Source organism: Diachasmimorpha longicaudata, chromosome 1 (assembly GCF_034640455.1).
Source record: "Diachasmimorpha longicaudata isolate KC_UGA_2023 chromosome 1, iyDiaLong2, whole genome shotgun sequence".
Classification (NCBI taxonomy): Eukaryota; Metazoa; Arthropoda; class Insecta; order Hymenoptera; family Braconidae; genus Diachasmimorpha; species Diachasmimorpha longicaudata.
In genome coordinates, this window is record NC_087225.1 from 9954278 (window position 1) to 9978542 (window position 24265).

Sequence of the window (24265 nt, forward strand, 5' to 3'; positions counted from 1 at the left end):
CTTCCTTGTTGGTAGCTCCCCACCCTGGCAGTCTCATCCCTCTATCGTCGTTTCCTCTGAGCACTGTACACACCACCCGCCCGTCTGTCGAGCTCGAGCAAGGGGACTCTCGGCGAAAGATCGCTTGTTCACGGCAGTTCTCGACGGCACTCGGCGCTCGCCATTGGAACCACTGCAATCCCCGCAAACAACACGATATACATATATATTGTAACTATTTACAGTCAAAGCGTCGTTTTATATTTTTCTTCACAATAAATTGCAACTCAATTGATTCATCCTAAATCACCGGAAGATTCCTCGTGTGTTAACGTACATCATCATTCATCAGGCGGTCTGTTGAGAAAATATTGTGTTAATTAGTCTGTTCAAGGTGAGTACACGACACTGGATCCTAAAATTATTGATATTGTCATAGTTAAGAGTGTTCCATGAAACAGTGGGGGAGAGCCCCCGGAAAATTATCAGGAATGTTTTTGCTCTGTGATTATTTAATTTTTTTTAATTCAATAATTCACACATTTGTAGTGTCTTTCCTCCCTGGCTCTCTGTCTATTCATTATTTGTAATTAATGACAATTCAATCGATAAGATATACCTTGATGGAGAATAGATATGCATATATACATTTTGACTACCGTCAACCGGCTTTGTGCCGGCTTCTGTTCTGTTCTGTTCCATGTTCTAATGTGCGTGTGCGCTGACTCACACATTGGTGTGTATAGTATGGATTAAAAAAAATCCCCCGTAGTTTGCCTGGGTGGGGTCGAAACCCGGGGGTTGAGACCGAAATGCTGTGGCCTTGGCTCCATTGACTACCAATGAACCAGCCACCATCCACACTATGGGCTATAGCAATTAGAATAATACTATTTTAAATAATATTTAGACGATCTCAACCCCCTGAAATCCTATGCTCCAATAAATGCACAGTATAATTACCCCAAAATGTCGCATGTCAACGCCCATACATTTTTCTCCCCATAGATTTTGCCATTTTTGTTACAAATCTCATGTGAAATTTGATGTTTCATCAAATTAATTTTAGGTTTGAAGGATAGAAATGTGTGGACATAAGTAACCATCATATATGACCCACTAACCCATGGTAAACACGCCTGTCATTACCGTCATTTCTGATGAGAATGGAATGAAAACTTTGTGGAGGAGAAACAATTAAAGTGGCGTCATTGTACCTGCACTGTGCATTGAAATTCTATTTTTAACAAAATTTATAAGATTCAATCCAATATCGATAATTGATTTTCTGTCATGTAAAAAAATTGAAAATATACTGAGCAGTGTTTTGTGTCAGATGAAAAAGATCAAATGTACAATTGAGAGTGCAATGATAGCATGATAAAACTGGACAACTGGATGAGCAAGTTGAACAATCTATTTTATACTGCTATAAATTTAATCTTGAGGCTGATAGAAGTGCGTAACGGTTATATGGGTTTGCGGGATCCTTGGAGGAACGAACAGTCACTCTCTACCCGTGAACGATATTTATTTTTTTTCGCCAATTTCGCAAGGATGTTCCGGAAAGTGGTTTTTCAGTAACAGATTAGCATTCTGTATTATCATTAATTATGATCAAATTTAGCGAGGAACCGATAAAAAGATGAAGTTCCTTTTAGCCATTGGCCATTTTGTTAAAAAATCTTGAAATCTAAGCAAGATAACGGTATTTTTTTCGGGATCTTTTTTGCAGCCCTCAATGCGGTGCATAAAAAAGGTCTTTATGAAAACTTCGTTATCTTCAATGGATTTCGATTTTTATTCCTCGAAAACTCTGATAAGAATTGGAACAACTGGAATCGTTTTGCCACCTCGTTACTGACTTGTCGATACGAGTAAAAATATTCCATCTACAGGATCGTAACTAAATCTTATAGGAAATAATTTAGTTGGCTGACTTTTCACGTTGATAAGCATCACGGACATGGATGTGGTACAGAATTCACTTGACACAATTTCGAATTATTATTTTTTTGATTTATTGCTTGAGGTGCAAAAGTCGCTCATAGCACCGGGGAAACTCTTATGAAGATTCTCACATGCTATGGTACAGGTTTCAGAGTCAAATAAAATTATAATTTTTTAATTTTTTCATTCGTAGATTTTTTTTGTCATTAAGTAGTCCGACGCAAATTCAATTGAAACAAAAATACGCATAACAGTAGGGAGAATAGAGAAAACAATTTGCGAGAGAACAGGTAAATCCGTATCAGAACAAGTAAGCAAGTGTATGTATTTCTATACGAACCTCCATCTATTCTTCATCAATGGGATTTCAGACATAGTATTGCCAGTAGAAAATTTTGAATTATTAATAATGTCATTTTGATGACTGTAAAGGCGAGCCCCGAGATTGAAAACGAACAGAACAATGCAGAGCAACGGAGCGGAAGGTATTGGCGAAAATGGAGTGGATAAGAGTGGATGGACGGTAAATCAATAGTTTATTTCCTCATCATCGTCTCGGCTCTTCAAATATTATTTACTACAATTTTATTTATCATTCAGGTTGGGCTTATAAATGGCAAGTTCAAATATTTAACTGCCGAAACGTTTGGTTTTAAAATAAATGCAAACGGCTCGAGTTTGAAGAAAAAACAGCTTTGGACCCTCGAGGGCAGTGAACATCAAGTTTTCCTTCGATCTCACCTGGATCGTTACCTCGCTGTTGATCAATTTGGTAACGTTACATGCGAGGCCGAAGAACCAGCCGATCTTGGCTGTGCTTTTCAGATTCAGCTTGCTTCGGATGGTGAGGATTCGACGTAATGTGATAACGAGAGGAGAAAGAATACAAATTGTATTGAAAAATAATATTAATTATTGCAGGGAGTGGTAGATGGGCTTTGAAAAATATACAGCGCGGATATTTCTTGGGCTCTAGCCAAGATGAGCTCAAGTGTACAGCTAAGGCGCCTGGAGAGGCTGAATACTGGCTTGTGCACCTTGCTGCTAGACCTCAGGTACTTTATATTTAATATCACTGGAAAAACAGGCCGCGCAATTCCAGTCTCGTTAACTTTCGTTAACTTTAAATACCTTTAAAAATATGCGTTACTGCAGGTGAATCTTCGATCAGCTGGTCGGAAACGTTTCGCTCATTTAAGCGCAACTCAGGACGAAATTCATGTAGATGCGCCTGTACCCTGGGGAGAGGACACGCTCTTTACACTCGAATTCCGTCCAGCAGCAAACGCGGACAATGACACGGTTGGGCATGGTAAATCTGAAGGAGGTCATTACGCTCTTCACACTTGCAATAACAAGTATCTTGCCCGCGATGGAAAGCTATTCGATAGTTGTACTCGAGAATGTCTCTATGCGGCAGAATTTCATGCTGGATTATTGGCTTTGAGGTAAATTGTTTACTCTGAAAAACTTGATCGTGTCATAATGATATTTTTTTTTGTCCAATTAGGGACATTCACGGAGCTTATTTGGCACCAATTGGTAGCAAGGCTGTTTTAAAATCAAGATCGACCACGGTGACACGGGACGAACTTTTCTCATTGGAGGAATCTTTGCCACAGGCGTCATTCGTTGCTGCACTCAATCAACGTTACGTGTCTGTTAAACAAGGTGAGCAATTATTACAGAAAAAGGCTGATTAAAAAAATGTCGCATATATAAAAGAATATTTTTTTTTTATTATCAAACCATTTTATGTCAAACGCGTGTCGTGACGGATTTTTAAAAATTTCATACGGCTATCCCTGCTTTTAACTTAGGTCGAATGTACCTGTTGATTATTTATACTAGTGCGTGAGATCTTATCATCCTGAAAGGACGTCGTTTCGTATGAGTTACTAGTCTCTTGATTCAACCATTGCGCGGTTATCAAGGCAAGGCAAGGCAAGACAATTATTCATAGTCGAAATCCAATCAAATGGTTCCTACTCTTTCAATTTTCCTCTAGGCATTTTGTTGGTTCAAACAAGACTTGCTTGACAACTTATTCATACCTCTCTCAGTAAAGGAAATGAGCAAAGTCAGGCTAGGCAGTCCCCTGCTTTGTAACATGATAGTACATATTCACCACCGGAACTTGCCTTACCCAAGCTGATTATCAATTCATGAGTCAACTCTGCTGGCACACGCATGCCATATTAATAACTGCTTGGGATATATCAAATGTTTAGTCTATAATAAAGAAATATCGAATTTTGTCACGAGGAAATAATTAATTAAAATTTTTAGGTGTCGATGTAACAGCTAATCAGGATGAGATATCAGGTCACGAGACATTCCAATTGGAATTTGATCGTGTTACAAAACGGTGGTATGTTAGAACAATGCAAGATCGTTACTGGAGTTTAGAGGCTGGTGGTGGAATACAAGCTTCTGATCATAAACGCTCATCGAATGCCCTATTCGATCTTGTCTGGCAGCCAGACGATGGAACTGTGGCATTACGTGCAAATAATGGCAAATTTCTTGCTACTAAACGCTCTGGACATCTGTATGCCAATGCTGACTCACCCGCCTCCGGGGACTCTGATGCATCGAAATACTACTTTTATCTCATGAATCGACCGATTCTCGTTCTACGCTGTGAGCAGGGATTTGTGGGACCAAAAAGTGCTGCAAGTCCAAAACTTGAGTGCAATAAAGCTGGATATGAAACTATCCGTGTCGAGCGCTGTGAACGTGGCATTGTTCGTTTTAAGGGTGTGTTCCGTCAACATTTTTATCTCTTTTCCTTGAGATTTATTGAGGGGGGAGAGGGCTAATCCTTCGGTTAAAGGGAAATGCAATTCCTGTGTCCGTATGATCTCTCTATCTGACAAAGGCCTTCCGTTTCTCCTCAAGGAAAATAACGCTATCAAATTTCACTCTGGTCTTCTGGGAAATAAATAGGAAACGGATTTATTTGACATTTAATTTTAGGTCAAAACGGAAATTATTGGCACGCTGACAACGAAGGTGTTACCGTAGATGCTGAGCAACCGTCAGTTGGATTTTACTTAGAACTTCGTGAACCTTCTCGCATATGCATCAAATGTACCGATGGGCGATACCTGTGCGCTGGTAAAAATGGAGCTCTTCGCTTGGGTGAAACTGCTTATGAATCTGCTACAAAATGGGAATTCTAAAGCCCCTGGATATATATTCCAAATGATTTTTCTTCAAAGCCTCTTCTTTTGCGGCATATAGTACTATATGAGAGGACGGGGGAAAATAATAAATGTAGGAATGAAGCATAATTTTTTCGCTACTAGCACTGAATATGAATAGTACTTTGAGTAAGATACTTACTATTTGTTCTTCGAAGGAGCTTGTATACCCTCAATGAGTGTCGCGTAGATTATAAAATCAGTCTCAATCTTGTAATCTGATTATCATGTCCAGTGATACGGGCTTGTAAGCTTTTATGAATTTCCAATCGTAAAATTGTGCATTAGAAAATGGACATTCAGTGACTTTCCAGTAGAATTAGTAAAAACTGGACGTGTGTGAGACCAACAATAGGGGACAATAGTCAGATTAGACGATTAAACGAAATTTGTACTCAGAAATGAATTCATTCCAATTTGATTCCCCTTGTGATTTTTCATTTTTATACGACTGTACACTTTTATACCAAAATCATGAAATTTACATGAAAATTTTTACTATAAAATAAAGAACAAACTAATGATAAAAAAATTTTTATATTTCTAACAATAGATTGAACATGTCCTTGTTCATTATTATCATGACACTGAATGAATATTTCTAAGGCAGGAACAATTATCATCCCATTGTTGTGACTAAATATTGAGTCATCTATCACCAAATATGTGCATATATGTTCATAAGCATAAATACAATTTTCAAGCTTATTTAAATACATAATTTTCGCTTCTATATTTTACGTTTAAAAAATATTATCAGAAAAATACATTGTAAATCAATATACATAATGAAATTTAAAAATTTTTCTCACTTTTTGAGTTTTTGTAAATATTTTTTCATTATTACAGTAGCGTCTGGGTGATAGGAGGGTTTGACAGATCATCGACGATAAACAATTCAATTGGAAAGAGAAAAAAATATACACAGTTGACAAAATAGAACAGAAAATGCGTCTGCCAACTAATTGAGGGGCAATTACTCTTCGTTATACTCTGCCACTTATTAAGTTCCCTTTTTGTTCGCGTTTCATGGCCTTTTCTTCAAGATTCGTTACAGATTCGTGAAATAAAATCCGTAGAATTGGATAAAACAGAGGTAAGAATGACAATTCGGAAAAACTAACCTGCATATTATCAAATGCAATTCCAACATTGGATAATTTTTTCCCATTAGGATCTTCCGGTAATCGTGGTATTTTTGAATACCTTTGACTAAAGTGGGTGAGTAAAGTGAACTTTGCATTCATTTCTTTACCGATATCTATGGCTTGAGAAATTGTTGAATGCATCTTCGTCTTGGCGTCCTTTTCCATACCATCTCCCATAGTAGCTTCGTGAATGAGGAGATCACAGTCTCTACCAAGGTCCACGAGATAATTGCACGGCTGCGTGTCGCCGCTATAAACAATTTTTTCCCCACTTTCAAGTGTCAACGCAACTCCAAATGAATGAAGGCAGTGATTTACTTCAACAGTACTAATTTCTTGTATTTTCAATTTTTCTTGCAAATTCTTTTGTATGTCGTCCGAGATTTTTCGTAAATTTATCACCAAATTTTGATTCGGAATTAGATTAAATGATTGACTGATCTCTTCAAATTTAAGGTCATAGATTTGCAACCAGGAGTGAATTTGTTTTGGTGCAAATAAAAAGAGAGGATCATTTGTAATACGCTGACGTCGCTGAAGTATACTGATAACTCCTAAATGATGATCTGCATGTAGATGTGATATATATACCCCCTTAATGCTTCTCAATACTTCATCCACGCCATCTTTTCCGAAAAATCGAATAAGTTGACCCAAAGTCCCTTCAGCACAGTCCAATAAAATAGATATATCACGATCAATCCTCAATAAAAGGCCACTAGTGTTTCTTACTTTGCTTGGTATACACGAGCCAGTACCAAGCACTACTAACTTAGGATATTCCGGTAGATCTTTCAGCACTTTTGATTTTGCATTAATGTCAGTCTGAAGTTGTGCTAATTCATCGAGAAATCCATCTATATTGAAAGCCTCATCAATATCGTCCTTCCCGTTGATTTTTATCTCTGCGGTTTTATCTAGGCCTTGTAGTGGTCGCAGATGGACTGCATCCAGAGTTTTCGCTCTGTGGATATTCAACTTTTCTTTTTGCATTTCGTCCGTCCTATTATTATCAACCGTATCCGGAATAATTGGAAAAATTGTTGGATGAACTAAATGAAGTTGATTCTGCATTCTATGAAGTGCTTCGAAACAGTAAGAATTATTATCTTCATTGATAATCACGTGTTGCGTTGTCGTTGGAAATTTTTCCATCCATTCGCGGTATCTATTCGTTTTTAAAACTTCTTCTGGTGTAAAATGAACAACATAGCTTGCCCATTTGTCCTGATCCTTTCCTTCATGTTGATATTCTCTGAAGACTGGATTAGATACGAGAGACTCCACATAATGTTCATCTGGGCACTCCAATACTGAAAAATTCATTACATTGCTGGTATATTTTTATTATCATTATTTTACATACACTAATGGATAAAATGAATATGTGTAGGAACAGAACAAATAGGTGATGTATAGGTAAATTATGAAAAGTACGTTGTAAAAAATACTGTGACAGTATACTAACCTATAAAAGCTGGACCTGGGATTTCTGGCTCACAAACATCAGCACTCTTGATCACAGTTCCATCCGGTAGTGTCACATCCTTTCCAGCTTTCAAGTCACCCAAAATTGGTCCAGGAGTTACCCCCCTCTCCACACACTTTTCAAGACTTAATTTCCCTGCCTTGGGGTGTAATTTACATATGTAGGCAATGCAACCTCTAATTTTTCGTAAACTAGATGTCATTTTCGAGAATGTATTGGGACGATACTGTTTGACTCCTCTCTTTCCATTTACATTAAATTCGTGAGCATAGTAATCAGTGTCATCGAAAACAAGTGCTGGTTCATCTGAATCACTTTCAGAATCAGTAGGAGTGTCCTTCGTCAAAGGAACATAACGAATTGTCATACAAGAATCATCATATACATTGTCTTTCTCACACTCGGCCTCAGATACAGTTAAATGTGCTAGGAAAGCAAATCTTTTGACAGCATCAAAAATATCCACAACTCCCTTCGGTCCGTGAAGGGTAATATGTGGTACTCCAGCGTCTTGAATGGTGAGAGACATACCTGGCAATCCTCCCATATTTTTCCAGGTTGGCGTCGTGAAGAACACATGTTCCAATTTTGATAACCTCAAATGATGTTCGTGAGCAAGTCTTTGGGTACCTTCGCCGCAATTGAATAGATATTTTGAATGATCTGTCGAGACATATAAAGCAGCCGGTGCTCCAGGAACCCCACTGCCCAGTACCTGTTGATTAAAAAATAATAATCACTTTCGGTTGGCAATTGTTTAATTGAAAAAAAAACAGAGAATGGAACAATTACCTGGAGAGTCACAGTGCTTGGAGCATGTTTATCAAGCCTGGCAATTTTCTCCCGTCGTATTTTTTGCAACTGACGTTGGATATCCTTTTCAGACATGGATTTACCGTATTTATAGGTCTTTAACAGTGATGATGAATAACTACGTAAAATTAAGCAATCACCTGTACAGTTGTGCAGAAGATTGAATCTTTGAGCCACCCAATTGAAGATAGGCATTCGGATTTTTAAATATTATGTATTGTGTCGCGTTCTGGACCACTCGAGGTCAATGAATGGATCAAAAGATGTTGCCAAAAACTAGTGAAAGAAGAAAACACACGCACATGGCCACTGAAGGGAGAGCGGTTAGCGCTTACAGCTCAAGCGGCCAAATGGAAAACTATATGTATTTACAATATTTACATAGAACCTATTCTCATTTTGCGGGCAGGAATTGTAGCAGAATACACTGATATGTGATGAGCACACTGAAAAACTATAATAAATTATTTCTATTAGTGATAATGATAATTTCCATTTTCCCAACGCAAAACTTACCAAATGGATAAAGCGAGCGTCAATAGGAAAACATTTGTATGATATGAAACTGGGCTTGGAAAGGAATAATTCAACGGAGAAATCTCGGAGCTAGAGAACAAGTATTTCAATTATTATTTAACATCGTTGTGCATTTTATTAATTTCAATAGCTTCCTTCATTACCAATAAATTTATATCACCAAAGTCTTTGTACTGGATTTGTAATTCAGCGATGATTGCCATCATTTTATTCACCTGTTGATGTAATATTATAAAGTAGAGCATTTAAGAAAATTGGAGAAAAAAAAGGATTAATTAATGTTATGTTACCTCATTAGTGATTTGTTGAGCGCATGAACTTACCGCAATTAAAACTATCACATTTACAAGGGACCATACAAAGGGTGTGATAACTACATCTCGTAACACTTCCCCGTCTGATATTGATGACAGCAAAAGAATGAATATATAGATAGACGTAACTACAGAGCAAAATATTCGAAAAAAGGCCGTAATAACGGGCGGTGTGTAAAAACTTGATATTTCGGAAGAAATGTTACACAGATCATTCCATGCTTCTCTGACCATGACAATTATCATTTTATCCCGTATGATAGAGTATTGGGGATTGACTATTTGTTGGCTCCTTAAATCTAGATGATGGTCAGATTTTACTGACTGAATTTTTATTGATGAAATCCGGCAAGTGAGGACTTCAAACTGATTTTTTATTATTATTAAAATTATCGCGTAGTGAAGCAATAAGTTCAAAGAAATTATTAAAGTTGGGAATAATACCAGAAAGTTTCGAGCGATGTTGTTTGTGTCGTGCAGTATCAACAAAGAACTGGCAGAAAACCATAACAATATTTGGAAAGATGTGGCATATAATGTCATCCGATTAGTGTCATATATTTTAGAAAATTCAATCGACTGTTTTCGGTAAATTTGTACCCATTGATTGATAATCTTAACATGGGTCCGCTGATATAAGCCAATATATGCAACTATCACCACACCACATATATTTCCCGCTACTCCCACGATACTAACAATCGTTGGTATTAACACTCTTTCATTACGGTTAAAATACGACTCGTAATGTACCGGAATGGCGATTAACAAGATAATAATTAGAATGAAATTATAAATCCATTGATATTTTGAATGCATGAAGTTTATGATAAGTGTGTTGGAATTTTGAGGAGAGTCTAGGGATATCTTCATATTAAACGATGCTATGCCGATTATATTTGCAAGAATCAGGGATGATTTGAAAGCTAATATTTTCCATGTCAAGTAGAATTCCCACTTCATGATTGTTTGTTTGACAATTGGAAACTACTGACTGAACCCCTTGTCAACTCAATCTTGACGGGCAAGCAGAACTGAAATTATCAGAGGTGACAGTTTCACACTAAATTATGAACTACAATTTTACGAAATTTTCGTAATAGTTCAACGGAACTTGTATTCACTGCTTATGAATAATAACTGCAATTTCTACGAGCCTGACACTTTTCCATGCATAGTACGTAATATCTATGAAGTACTCCGTGTCAAGTGATTCAATGGCTGCCCCTCACCCGTTTTGAAAATTGATTTTATTTTTTTCTACGATTGCAGAACGAGAAAAACTATCTCAATCTGTATATTGACATTTCGATACGTATCTTATATCTGGCTATGTCATTCGTCATGTTGTTGGGTACCTGTTTACCGCATCTATCAGTAAACAATATCGACTTAAAAATATGTAGAGAATTCGAAAATGTCAATAATCAATATTTTGTATGAAACAATTTATTTCCATTAATTTAAGTACGTAGGTTTTTTTATGTTTATGTTTTTGTTGAAAAAGAAGAAAACAAAAAAACTGCACATTATTAGATTTTTTGTTTATCGGTTCGAGAATCATTTTATATAAGCGTTATTCATTTTGGAATGTCTTAACAGTAATTTAATGGTCAATTATGGTCAACTTTTCTGCACAGGATGAAAAACATTTGTTTTGTTTGCAACGAAAATAATATATTGTGACGTGAAGCTTTTTGACGAAAGAGAAAAAAAATGATGTAGATCATCTCTTCCTCGTCACTTCAGAATATTTCATATTTTCCTCACAATCATCGTAATAATATTCTATAACGCTAGTCAACTGTAAACATTAATGTAATAACGCTGCTATTCTGTTAATATTAATATTAAATACAATCAAAAATAATCCATTACTCTTTGAAAATGGATGATAAAGTTTCGCCTCAGTTGAATCATCTTTTATTGATATATCATTTGATTATTTTCCTTCGGATCATGCTCTAAAACCTGGTAAAAATTCATTCGCTGATAGAGTAACAAGATTTCAAATATTTTTAAGAGGAAAAAAATCTATCAAATTGTTGTTATAAGGCTCTCAAAATATTTAAATTCCCGTGTAAAAAACATTGGCAGCATCAACAGGTTGGATTACTTCTATCTCCTCAAATGATGGAGGGTAAAAGCACAAAAATCTATATACGTTCAGACATATATATAGTTTTTTAAAGTGCCCGACCTCATATTCAGTTTTACCTTTCGTATTTTTTTATTATCCTCTTTTGCTTCTGACATTTGTCCATTCATCGCACCCACACTCACACTTGTTTTCGCATCCTTCCCATTTATTCATTGTCATTTATCCGCAAGAAAACAAAAACAAGAGAGAGACATACAGCGAACGACAGTTTAGAAAAAGGTCTCTCATCCAATAAATTTTCACTATTTGGTTTTCTTCATTGCTGAAATGCTTTTCAATCAAAGGTTTACTCTCGAAAATGGGTGATGGAAGAAATACATGGCCAGCATTTGCCAGTAAATAGTTTCACTCTACTCGTGATTTGCGTGTTTACATTATATTCACTAGGAAGGCCACAATAGTGTTTTCAAAATTCTTTTGCAGTATACAATCGCTTTTGAATTGCAACTTTCAAAGGTATCAAAAATTCGAGGATAGGCCGTCGAGGCTATGATATTTCAGAAAATAACGCGCTATAATGTTCAATATTACAAATCGTATATTTTGTTTATATGCAAAGTTCAAATCAATCCCACTTGATTCTGTAAAATTTAAAATAGAGTATTTTACAAGAAAAAAAAGTTTTTTTCTTCGTTTTCATAAAAACATTCGTATTCTCGCAAATATCGTAGAAGGGATTGACAACTACAAAACTTCAACTTCAAAAATGGCAAAAAAAATATGTTTAGTTTAATAACATGAAGAGATTGCAAGGCGTTAAATATCCTTTCAGTGAGATATGCAAATTGTATTTTTTTTCCTTCTTTTCTTTCAATAATGCAAGAAACCAATGATCGATTCCAGGAACAGAAAATTCTGTCCTTTGAATTATTGAGCATTAATACTACAGAGAAGAGGGAGAGTAAATGGAAACGATAAAATGCAAAAATGTTTGCTCGTGACCAAAGAAGAGGCTACGTCAATATAGTTTATTGATCAAAATGCATTTTTTTCCTTTTCTCTCTTCATGACATTGTATAATGCAAATGTTTTTATAGTGACTTTCTGTCAAGCTTCTAAGGATGAGAAGAGAAATTTGCAAATAGCATTGGACGTGACGTTTTGTATTCATTTGTATTATTAACTCTTATTTTTTAAACTCTCTGATCGATCTCATATTTTCGTTACTTTTTGAAAATATTGCTTTACGTAAGTAATTTACATATTTTCAAATTGATCAACACGACGCTTGGTATTACCTTTGCGAATTTCACGCAAAGTTTTGTATTTGTCACGACCTTGACGGACATTTTCCCTATGAATTTTATCCATGACTGTTTCCTTGGTTTCATCTCGAGATTGAGCAAGATCTTGTTTCAATGCCTAAAATAAAAAATAAAGATGTATGAAGAGCATGTAAAATTGGAAGGAGGAAGTCCGATTAAAAATAAAAATATTGTTCATTAATTAACCTTGAGCTGATCATGAAGGCGCTCGTTTCTCTCAGCAAGTGTACGTCGTTCTTCAACAGGATCAATGATTGATTCGTCCGTGATTAGGTCCTTAGTAACATCACCATGGGGAGTCTCATCCTCTCCTTCATCTTCGCCATCTTCATTTTCCTCGACATGATGATGATGAGGAGTAGTACTAGCTTGGAAAGCCCTGTCTGCTTCCTCTTGTCGTACCCTTAAAATAATTTAAAACATTACCTTTGCTAGCTTCTTAATTATCTTGGATAGAGTATACTTCGTATTAATTTGTCAGTATTGATGAGATTAAAATTCTATTAACTCAATTCGGAGATTTTTATATTTTTTTGTTAGAATAAGAAACCCATTCCAAAATGACACATTAAGGTATGATAAGTGGAGCGATGAAATGAATAATAAGTTATGGAAATTTATCAGATATTGTTCATTTACCGAGCGGCCTCAACCTCTTCCTGTAATCGGCGTGCTTCGGCATCTTTAGCCTCAACTTCTGACTGAATACGCATAACTTCCTCTTGCTTGGCGTGTATTTCTTGCTCCAACTTGGCCCGTTCAGCAGCCTCCATTTCATGAGAACGCTCGAGTTTCTCCATCATTGCAGTCAATTCCTTTTGACGATCTTCAAGCTCCTCTTTAGCCTGCTGCAATTGTCTCAGCTGTTCCTCCAGACGTCTAATCATTTCCTGTGCTTCATTGAGTTCAGCCTGCCGCCTATCCATCTCTTCGGCCATACTTCTGAGTCTCTCCTCATACTCTTGTTGCTTCTTCTCCGCACGTTCGCGTGCCGCTATCTCCAACTGGAGTTTCTCACGTTGCTGTTGTTTCGCTATTTTCTCATCACGCGCTTGAGCCTTAAAAAGAGAAAATACATCCAGTTCAGCATTTTCAATAAATTTGAGAAAGAGAGAAGAGGTGCTGGATAGACTGAAGAAAATAAAAGACGGCGATGGGGCACATATGGATAGGCAATCTGCAGGAGTTAGATGAGAGGCTAAAAGTAATAGTGGAAACAGTTGGAGACCGCGAATAGCAAAAGGATTGGAAGAGGATTGTCGTAATCGTGTAACTATTACAGAAAGGTCAAGGATGCCACAAACATGTGTGGGTTACAGAGAAAGTTGAAGGTGTAGTAGAACATGGCATAGCCGTGGGGATAACACGACTGGTTGGTAATCTCATCCGAACCTTAATTCAGGTGGACTTCCCATAAGTTAAAATTGAGTTCAGTGAAGTCGGAGAGGCTAGTCTGGCCATCCTCACATTAAATCTAATCTAATAATAGAGTAAATGAAATTAAGCGAATAGGAGAACAATACTACAAGAGGTGTAGGTAGAAGGAAGGCCAGTATGGATGTAAAAAAATACTTTTTTAACATTAATGAAAATAAATTGGAAAATAGATGGAATAAGACATTCAGTTGTTAAGATTTTTAAATACCTTCGCAGGCTCAAGTGTTAATAACACTCACCTTCATTTGCTGAACGTCAATAGTATCGGGTTTGCGCCTACGCATATACAATTCATGATTGCCCATACAAAGTGCTAAAATTCTTTTGTTGATCTTAACTCTTGGGGCAAAGAATACAAAATCTGGTGCCTTCTTATCAATTGGTTTGATAATAAATTTCTTATCGTTGAATGAAATATTCCGAATTTCTGACCAGGGAAAACCAATTTTAGGCGTCAATTTGTCATCTTTCTCATAGATGTTGAGTCCAAGTGCATCAACACCCAACCACAATTCAGTTCCTTTTTTGTTTCTTATCTCGAAGTAGTTTACTCCATACATCTCTAAATCCTGCACAAGTAAAAATCCATTGTTATTATTATACAGACAGAGGCATTCTGTGCAAACGATGAAAAAAAATTAACGTAGCAGTTAAGTACATTCGCTAGAAAATTTTATTCGACTGGTCTTTGCACTAGTCCGTGGGCGATTTCCATGAGATATTTTCTACCCGACATTGCAATGTAATCAGCCCAAAACTAATAGCAAATTCAAGACAAATTTGGTAGAATCTTCTAACGAATTCGCTAGACTTTCCTACTAAATTTTGTCGGGCGTGACGAGTTGAATATTGGCTCAATAATCATTATCAAATTTTTTAATCTTACTTGAGCGATCTTTAGGTATTCCATCATAGCATCTTCCCGAAGCATACCACGATGTTCCTGCCACCAGGTAGTAATGGAACTTTCCCATTCGTCTTTACTCATTTTGTGCTGATCCATAACACGCTGGGGAAGAAGACGATCATTGACTAAAAAGCCAGCTGTATGGAGTATCTTTTGGAAGTCGCCATGTCTCGCTTGAACTGCATAAGATGCCACCAATACAGATGTCTCAGGCGGACAATAAATATCATCAGTGAGGATGGAATTTTTCACCTATACAATAAAATATAAATTTTCTGATTTACCACTTTTAAAAATTCCATTAGTAATACTTCAAATGTCGAGAAGTAAACAGTTAAATAAAGTACTCCTATATTCCAATATTATTACCTGCAGATAAAAAAGTCGCAGAGTGATATCTTGTATAAGTTCCTCAGCAACGTCCTCAGGATAGAATTTGGCACGAAACTTGAACTGCAATGGATTCTCCTTTTTCACCTCCTGGCTCAGGACCTGCAATTCCATATGTTAACAGTCAATCAATCATCAATAGTTACAATAATTTCACACTATACGATAAACAGTTTTTGGTGAAATTCATAGTTTGTGTTGCAAAACATATTCTTTTTGTGTTACATGTGTCCACTCATCATTCACTGAAGTATCAACATCCAATAAGGATGTCTAATTATAAAGCATGGCATGTAGTAAAATAGAAACTTCAATCAAAATAAAGTTCGATTCCAGAAATAGCTTGACGAGTTTACTGCAATTACAATTATTTTGCAATGCAGGTTTACTCAATTCTATCATTTTTTTATCCCAAATACTTTATTTACAATAAAGTCATTCATTGAAAAAAAAAATTGATATCCTTTACATTTGTCCTCCCCTTCAATCGTCGCATAACTATAAAGTTGCCCTTATTGATATCAGAATAAGGAGAACAGAGAATAATAAAGATTATCCATGCCCCGTTCAGTTAATTCTAATTATTCAGAATTTGCTGATAGATAAAATTTTCTTAATGACTGTTCTGTTTTTCACTTAATTGATGGCTGAAATGATGCTGTAACAGTGCAAATGGGGAACGTGCTTTATCAACTGGTGTAGGAATAATTGCCAATAGACCTGTCGCACTCGACTCGTGAATAAATGTAAAATAAAAGAAAAAAACATTGTATATTGTGCACGTCGAGTCCGTTCAGAGGAGCTTATCGAGGCTCGATTTTAAATGGAAACACAGTATCAAAAGAAGTATTTCAACACGTATTTTGACATATATGCAAAAATTTAAACGCTTACGTGCCAGATATTTCTCCGGCCACATGGTAGCACCTGTAATAATTTGCCATACATTTTTTTCACCCATTCAAGGAAAAACGGTGTCTTTTTTTTTCATCAAGGATAAACGAGTTACACATAGAAAAAAAATAAAGAAAAAAATTGCCCTATGACATGTGACAGGCAATATCAACAGATACATTTATGTTGTTCATATGTAGCACAAACTTCAACTTTTGCAATTACACAATTTCAAAGATGTACACTTTTTCAAATGTCATATGACAAAAATTGGCATTTATGTGATTTTGATATTATTCACATTGTTCCTTACCCTAGAGAAGAATGGCACTCCAGACTTCAAGTTTTTAGTGCCAGCAGGTAGAAAGAAAGACAATAAACGTTGTGTTATATTAAAGTATTTAAAACGACATTAAAATTAACAAATAAGGAATGATTTTCAGGTTTCATGTTAATAGTACACGTTATGTGGTCTGTCATTATTTATTCTTCTATTCCCGTCCCATCAACATTTAAAGTACACATCATTTATGACGCTAATAAAAATTTTACAAGCTTTTCGTTCGGTCTTTCCCGAGTGATTTTCATTTGTATTCATCCATCTAAAAGACAATAGGAACAGAGTCACGATAAAACAAGGACTCGTCCTCGTAATATCTACCTTCCGTCTATGTAATTAATATCGTTTTTTTCTGTATTCATGAATGCCACAGAATTTCATTCAATGGTTTCAACTGTGGTTATTCTGGCAGCGATCAAATGGTTACCAAATAAAATATTTAATTTTAATTGAAGTTATTTAACGATGATGGTCACGGCATCAGTCATATCGATTTATCGTTCAATTTGAGATATGTGAAATGAAAGGACAAGAATATCATTGACGATATCTAAATAATTTAGCCATTTTTATTCCAAGGGAATTCGTGCATTCAAAAAATTCCAGATTAATCATATTACAAGCATTTTAAATAAACAATTTATAACCAATTAAGTGCCGATTTGGGAAAGTCTAAAAACAATTTCAATTAATTATTAGTAAATGGCAAGCTTCAAAAAAATAATGATTCCATATAAAAAATAATCTACATGGTGCTTAATAATGTTTTTTTTTTTCATGATTGAAAATAGTCGGTATTAAACAATGAAAAATACTTGGATATCCTTCGATCCAGGAAATATTTATTTCTATAAATGAATTTAGAAGAGGTAAAAAAATCTCCTGATAAATTCCAAGAAACAGCACATTTGTATGAATCATTGAATGCGTTTCTCCAGGAATCGCGACTAATAATTTTTCCCTCCACATCTAAAGCACGTCAATCCATTGCAAATTTATTAAATTGGTAAAATTCGCTGGATATTTATTCCAGTTACGTCATTTTTTCCGCAACAGATGTCGTCAAAGGACACACGTCATCGTTGAATGGGCAGTGCGAGGAGAGGGGCAGAAGATGAAGGAAATTTCTGTGATATCAAATATATTTAGAAACGGGATATGTATACGCAATATTCTATATGCATTGGAGGACGAGCATATTGGGTTGACTGGCTAGCAGAAAATGTGCGATACACCGGAGCTTGAGATACTGAGAAATACATATGGAAATTACGTAAGGAGACATAGTCCAAGAGTACACAGCATACCTATATTTTTCCCACTTTATTGCAAGACGAACGAAAAAATTCAATGTTGTACTGCTACTTTGCGATTGACGGATCAATCATTTTTAGATTGGCGACAGTACAAATGCTACTATTATATGCAAATTACTTGCCAAAGTACCACTCAATGCAGGATTTATTCTAAAAGAAAAGGCCTTGAGTTGTTCCGAGATGTCTCCATCGCAGAACCGAATATTGGAAAATCGCCCACCTTTTGCAGACGGTCAAATAATACAAAATGTGAATTAACAGTTTATCTTAAATTCAGAAAGATTTTCCGTTGATTTACACATTTTTTAGTGTTAAGAATTTCTGCGACAGGTGGGGGAAAATCATACATTTGTATTTACTGGATTTTTGGGAGTTTAAATAATCCCTTGACAATCACTACTCGAGGGGGCAGTGCGAAGGGACATCGAATCTGTCACTATGTGAGATGTACACTTCCGGAAAAAAGTCTTACCAAGTCCCCATCATACTCATCATCATCAGAATCGGAATCTGAACAACCTCTCAGCTTCCGTACTTTCCTTTTGACCTCCTTTTTGACCACTCGTGCCAAAGCATTCTCTGGCTGCTTGCAAATTTCATTGATTTTAAAGAGAAAAATATTTGCAAAACATGAACAAGGAAATTGACGAATTTTCTGAAATTGTTTTATGTCAGTTTTGCGAAGAGGGTGATTGCCATTTCTAAAAAATGTACCCAACACGTGAGTTATTAAACAGTCGCCTCATTCATCAAAATAAACCACTGACGTCTGTTGCTGAAAAAGAACATTACACCGAGGTCGACCATTACGTAGGCATTACAAAGGCATATATTTGTAATAATTCATTTTTTTTAATGAAAGCCAGAGTGTAAAGCCGTACTTTTATTGATAGACGAGTATTCCACCTGCCAAGCAACATTTAACCTTGAATAATTGTTCTCCACACATTTTTTGAATTCATCGTCCCTGAGGGCAAGATAATGTACAGTCTTATTGGTTGGATTTTCCAAGACTAATTTCATAATTTTCATGTGTCTTTGCCAATATCGAGATACATCATACCATTGAAAATGGAGAAAGTTTGGTCCGTAAGTCTAAATCGCACCAAATTAAAAATGTCATCCACTGTCGTCCTTGACATAATTTAACATTTTTTTATCTGTCTAAAAATAAATCACATCCATTGTGCATCATGTCATGACAGAATATGAGGACATGTCAAGTATGATCCAAGAAGAGCTGCCGAGTTGGTGCTAAAACACCAGAAATTGTTCAATGGAAATGAAATTAAATGTATTATCACGCCAGGAAAATTGATCAACCAAGACAGTTTATGCGTAAATGTAAATGAGCAAAGAAATAAAAAATGTTTTTTTGGAGATGGGACAAAAGTAGAATTAATTGCAAGAATTGTAGCGATGACATCATTATTTATGGATCTGTTCAAATGGCTTTTGATTTTTTTTTTAATAGTCTCCAGTGACGTAATCTCTCACACGGTTTGGTTCAAACGGTTGCCTGAGTGACGCATAAAAAATGGAAGATAGCACAAGGATTAGACCTTATAGGTGTGACGTTAGAGCTCAGGTATTACGACGTTCTCTTTCGCCAAAAGATGCAAAAAATAATCACCAACCATGATTCAGTCTATGCACCAATTGCATTTGTAACGGTTAATTACAATTTTTTATCATAATTTCCTCTAACAGAATATTAGGACCCCACCATAAAATTGATGATTAAATTTGACTGAAGATACCTTACCTTTTTATAGAGCTTGATCCAGGTGAGATCACCCTTAATGTCTGTATACTGGAGTCCGAAAAACCAAACTTCACGTAGACCGATGGTTTTAACAACTTGATCGAACAGTTGTTTGCCGGTGGTTGCCTGCTGGATGGCAAACTCCAGCTCGGCATCCATCGTGGTTACCCTGACGTTCATCTTCAAGTTTTGTTCATTGAGAAGATATCATGAAACATAAAAAACACGTACAAAACTTAGTGATCAAGTTATCAATCCACTGTCTCTGCTGGCAAGCAATTGGATATTTTCAATACGAACACCCGGTATAATACCGGCGCCTTTTCTGGGCCAAGAGGTTTAAACACCGGTTTCTCTTCAGGTATAGGAGATGTGACCTTGAAAATTGGCGTAGAAATGTGAGAGAAAATGAATTTTCATTTCATCCAATGTAGAGTTACATTTACTCCACAAAGCCAGTATCTTTGGCGAATGGATATTGGTAACCATATCCGGATAATTCCTTATTTATCGTTGAGATAAACCGACCGGTCATATTTGTCGACGATAAATTAAAATCACTGACTTCAAATAATACACATGAGGAAAAAAAAAAGTGAAAGAATGAATAAAATAAAAAGCAGTCAATGAGCCGCGCCTTACCATTTTCGAGCTGGCCACCATGTTTATCACGTGATGTGAACTACCCAGCACAACACAAATAAAATAATAAAACTTCAGTAGTCAACAATCACTCAATTCAGTCGTTGATAGAGTCCGGTTGTAATGATAATTGCACTTGATTTATATCATATTGATGAAAAAAAATTTTCGGAAGTTAAAGGAGAAATGGATTAGGGAAAAACGTGATGAATAAAGTTTTTCACAATATGTTGGGACGCCGTCGTGGTGAACGGATCAAACAATGGGCCAAGGGGCAATATACAAGTGGAACCGAACCGGCGTCCGGCGTCTCCACTCTTCTCCAGGCGCGTTTTTATCCCCACTACAATTTTACGTTCTCCTTTTCTTTCTTTTACTTCTTCACAACTGAAATATTTTCGGAGTAGAAGGAGGCATTGGAGGGGGGGAGGGGGCAGCAAAAAGAGCGAGGGTTCTCTGTGCAGCTGTTTCGTCTCCTTGTCGAAGCTTAGGTATGCATGGATGGCGAACGAGGATGGGAAATGCGACGGTGATAATGGTCACGTGAACAAACTCTCGTCCGCAAAGTTGCAGCCAATCGGCGAACGTTTACTCTACCGGGTGTTCGTTTGAAAATAACTACTATCTGATTTTTTTTATCAAGTCAATTTTTTCAATGAAAACACAACAACAAATAATGGGTGAATTTCATACAACTTTTGCAGGTATTCTTTAGACAGTAAAAAACGGTGGAGTAACGTGGAAATTTCAGGAATAAATTAAGATGTTTAGGCACCTGTTCGGCTGAAATTCAGGGGATCTTCTACTTTATGGAGAATCGTGGCTCTAACAGGTCATATCTTCTTTAATTTGGAAAAAATATTATGATGGATTAAAGGATTATACGAAAATTCATTGGTTTCTATCGAATTTTCCTCCGTTTCAGTAAAAATAAGAGATTGTCCGAGCGGATACGTGGGGGGAAAAATTAAATTCCATGGTATGTCCTCGTCCTATAAATTTCCACTGCGGTGTACTCATGATAATGACAAATTTGATGTTTCAATGAGGCTTATTTAAACAATAATGGATTCACTCACAGATTTCGGCATTTTGCGGCGTTTCTCTACTCCTGACAGAAGCTGAGGTGGCAATCTGAAACAACGTAATGAGATAATATACTAAATTAAATTTTAATCTCAAAAGTATGATGTCAATAATAACGGAACGGTTAACATCGAGTAATTAATGGTGATAACGATTGAATATTTTTATGGCATTTTGATTGATCACAAAGTTCACACAATCTTCTTTTAAACGTATAAAATGATAAAGGTAAAGGCCAAGAAGCGCTGGACAAATAGAAAAAAAAAGATTAGTCCGATAACCTTGATGGACAACCGCTTATGACTAATAGGCACATGGATAATTATTTCATAAGCAGGTTGAAGGGAAAATGCAGAAGAATAAATGTTAACGAACGGGTTGCATCACTAGACGCTTAAGGATATTCTACAATGAACCCCAAATCAAATGATTACCCTGTCACCAGACAAAATTTCGACCCTTTATCAAGCCCATTAACGATACGCTCATTGGTGACATGGCAACTTTCGCCTCTAAATATTTCCCGAAAGCCAGTAATTGGTATGGCATGCGAGTAGTCTTATCTGTTCAATTTTACATATACTATTATTAGAGGTCAGGCATCAATGGAGAAGCATACACCCTGTTGCGTTCATTCTATGCACCAATCGGCTAGTTCCCTATGTGACCGAGATTCTCAGGCACTCCCTGAATTTGTTATACGTTGATCATTCACTGTTAATGAAAATCGCATAATTTATTGGAGTTGAAAAATATTTTGGCAGTTCTGCGGTGACAGAAAGCGAGTGAAATGATGTGACAGTAATGAAAGAGCCTGGAGTACGGCCACTTATTAACTTCATCATCCCAACGTTTTTCTCATTCAAGGTCATCACCAGTCTCATGTCACTTGTAAACTGCATGTCAGTAAATTAGGAGCGTACACTTCAATATTTCAAATGAACGGACTCATAATTCATGGTCGTCCTAATTTGACCTCACTCTTTCGTGCATTTAGAATTTTGTCGATAAAATATCTCAATTTATTTTATGTCAACTTATTTCCTTTCTCTAATATCAGAAATTTTTTTGTGACAATTTCCACCGCGTTTTGAGCTACTACGAACGATTATGTAAAGATTCCATTAAGGAATCCATAGTGATCAATAGTTTCCTTTTTTTTTACGAATGACTGTGAGAATTTTTTTGTATTTCCAGTTTAAGCTGAACATTTGTAATCTAAAGATGTGAGAATTGATAAAAAATTCCTCTCTGCAGCAGTGTATTCTCTCAACAAATATGTGGTAGATGCATGATATTTGGTGGCCTTATACGGAGGTAACCTGAATCTCGCAATCATACCTATAACACAATAATTACCGGCATTGAAGATAAAGGAAATATTATTATCAATAACAATAACGATTTTTTTGTTTTTCTGTTTTCTACCCATGGACAAGCGTTCACTGCACTCAATTATTTATGTTTCTATTAATAAGTGCCACGTATGATCTAGCCGGCCTTTTATGATGTTCTAGACGAATGTCACACTTGCCTCGTAAAAAATGAAATATAATCTATAAATATCACCTAAAAAATTCTATATATCATAGTAATAATGAAGAAATTTAACTATTTCCATTACATTCTATTATCAAATTTTAAGGTTGGAAACCCAAAAAATTGACGAAATACTTTTATCAGTCTTTTCTACGAAAATCATTCGGAAACGGTTAATTACCTCGCCACTACTTCCGGTAATCCAGTACTTTTCCAATACTTAAACTTCTGATATCCCTAATCCAGCACTTTCTCAATGCCACGCAATGCCCCAATTCCTTGCATCCTTCACCGAAGCATACCGTACCCTCTCCAACATGGAATATTCAAGAAAACTGAAAATTCCAAAAAAGAATATTCCACCGCGTTAAGTGAAGGAGAATATTCGAATCACCGTTGAAAAACATTCCACGTGAGAGTATTTTATCTTTTGGAATTTATGGGACCTCTCCCTTAGAACCCCAAGCCCAGCCCTCAAGGGCACCCCTCGCCAAAATTGACCAATCAACCACCTTGGGACTTTCTCCCACCATTATCTCCAACCCCTACTATTCACCCTCAGTGGCCTCTAACTTGTCCAGAATTATTCCAACGCTCCTGGTCATAACACCTAACCAGAAACTCTCAATTCCCTGCACCTGAATGCCAGTTGTCAAAATAAAAATTTTGTGGTGTAATTGACGTAAATTGTTTGCTTCAATAAGGAATTCATGATAGTAATAGCCGCTCTCGGTGCCGCCCCAGTGACAAATCAGTTGGACTTTGCGATAAAACTTGAATGTAACTTACCTGTTCTATACCACGATGCTGTATATATGTATATTAATTCGATGAAAACGTGCTTAGGTCACGTGTATTACACATTTACAGTTGTCCTTGGAGGGATGATAGCCTTTAAGCTCAACTGTAACCTGCGACAAACATGAAACTTTGCAATCCACACCCAAAAAATCTCGTCACGTTGAACAAATACTGACACCTCACTGATAATATGGCCGCCGGAGAGCTGGTTGTTCCCTCTCTACACAGCTAAGCACGCAATGGGCAACGGTTCGTCGTTCGTTTCTAAAAGTCGGCTGGGATTTGA

General features: G+C 36.3%; 3 protein-coding genes and 1 long non-coding RNA gene across 9 annotated transcripts; 1 reads left to right on the top strand and 3 right to left on the bottom strand.

Moving 5' to 3' along the window:
* Positions 1-72: 72 nt before the first annotated feature.
* LOC135160291 (protein singed) lies at positions 73-5667 on the top strand. The gene is made up of 8 exons (XM_064116694.1): positions 73-373; positions 2362-2452; positions 2530-2773; positions 2851-2984; positions 3085-3377; positions 3440-3600; positions 4219-4689; positions 4909-5667. Exons 2-8 carry the CDS (start codon positions 2393-2395, stop codon positions 5112-5114), a joined length of 1569 nt encoding a protein of 522 aa, XP_063972764.1. The 5' UTR covers positions 73-373; positions 2362-2392; the 3' UTR covers positions 5115-5667.
* LOC135160200 (ribonuclease Z, mitochondrial) lies at positions 5657-8780 on the bottom strand. The gene is made up of 3 exons (XM_064116499.1): positions 8565-8780; positions 7752-8487; positions 5657-7596 (listed from the first exon to the last, which is right to left on the bottom strand). The coding sequence occupies exons 1-3, from the start codon at positions 8778-8780 to the stop codon at positions 6122-6124; spliced, it is 2427 nt and encodes an 808-aa protein (XP_063972569.1). The 3' UTR covers positions 5657-6121.
* A 2076-nt stretch (positions 8781-10856) lies between these two features.
* LOC135160256 (moesin/ezrin/radixin homolog 1) lies at positions 10857-24243 on the bottom strand. Of its 6 annotated transcripts, none has more exons than XM_064116612.1 (11): positions 23968-24243; positions 21633-21687; positions 19912-20091; positions 16804-16827; positions 16491-16523; positions 15576-15698; positions 15186-15458; positions 14539-14868; positions 13502-13920; positions 13049-13265; positions 10857-12959 (listed from the first exon to the last, which is right to left on the bottom strand). In XM_064116612.1, the coding sequence occupies exons 2-11, from the start codon at positions 21642-21644 to the stop codon at positions 12795-12797; spliced, it is 1776 nt and encodes a 591-aa protein (XP_063972682.1). In that variant the 5' UTR covers positions 21645-21687; positions 23968-24243; the 3' UTR covers positions 10857-12794. The 6 variants fall into 6 exon arrangements, with proteins under 6 accessions (XP_063972682.1, XP_063972691.1, XP_063972671.1 ...); XM_064116621.1 differs by lacking the exon at positions 23968-24243 and adding an exon at positions 23360-23500; XM_064116601.1 differs by lacking the exons at positions 21633-21687; positions 23968-24243 and adding an exon at positions 20554-20887.
* LOC135160764 (uncharacterized) lies at positions 18989-19905 on the bottom strand. The gene is made up of 2 exons (XR_010298628.1): positions 19210-19905; positions 18989-19113 (listed from the first exon to the last, which is right to left on the bottom strand). It is a non-coding gene; the product is annotated as an uncharacterized LOC135160764 (long non-coding RNA).
* Positions 24244-24265: the final 22 nt, after the last annotated feature.

What these genes read in the sequence shown, in the direction of transcription:
- LOC135160291 (XM_064116694.1), top strand. Translation starts at nt 2,393, where the DNA reads ATGCAGAGCAACGGAGCGGAAGGTATTGGCGAAAATGGAGTGGATAAG. An exon ending in TGGATAAGAGTGGATGGACG is followed by an intron (nt 2,453 to 2,529) that starts GTAAATCAATAG and finishes TTTATCATTCAG; the next exon opens with GTTGGGCTTATAAATGGCAA. An exon ending in TGGCATTGTTCGTTTTAAGG is followed by an intron (nt 4,690 to 4,908) that starts GTGTGTTCCGTC and finishes ATTTAATTTTAG; the next exon opens with GTCAAAACGGAAATTATTGG.
- LOC135160200 (XM_064116499.1), bottom strand. Translation starts at nt 8,780, where the DNA reads ATGCCTATCTTCAATTGGGTGGCTCAAAGATTCAATCTTCTGCACAAC. An exon ending in CAAGCACTGTGACTCTCCAG is followed by an intron (nt 8,488 to 8,564) that starts GTAATTGTTCCA and finishes TTTAATCAACAG; the next exon opens with GTACTGGGCAGTGGGGTTCC. An exon ending in CCCAGGTCCAGCTTTTATAG is followed by an intron (nt 7,597 to 7,751) that starts GTTAGTATACTG and finishes TGAATTTTTCAG; the next exon opens with TATTGGAGTGCCCAGATGAA.
- LOC135160256 (XM_064116601.1), bottom strand. Translation starts at nt 20,574, where the DNA reads ATGGTGGCCAGCTCGAAAATG. An exon ending in GAAGAGGTTGAGGCCGCTCG is followed by an intron (nt 13,266 to 13,501) that starts GTAAATGAACAA and finishes AATTATTTTAAG; the next exon opens with GGTACGACAAGAGGAAGCAG. An exon ending in GCCTTCATGATCAGCTCAAG is followed by an intron (nt 12,960 to 13,048) that starts GTTAATTAATGA and finishes TTTTTATTTTAG; the next exon opens with GCATTGAAACAAGATCTTGC.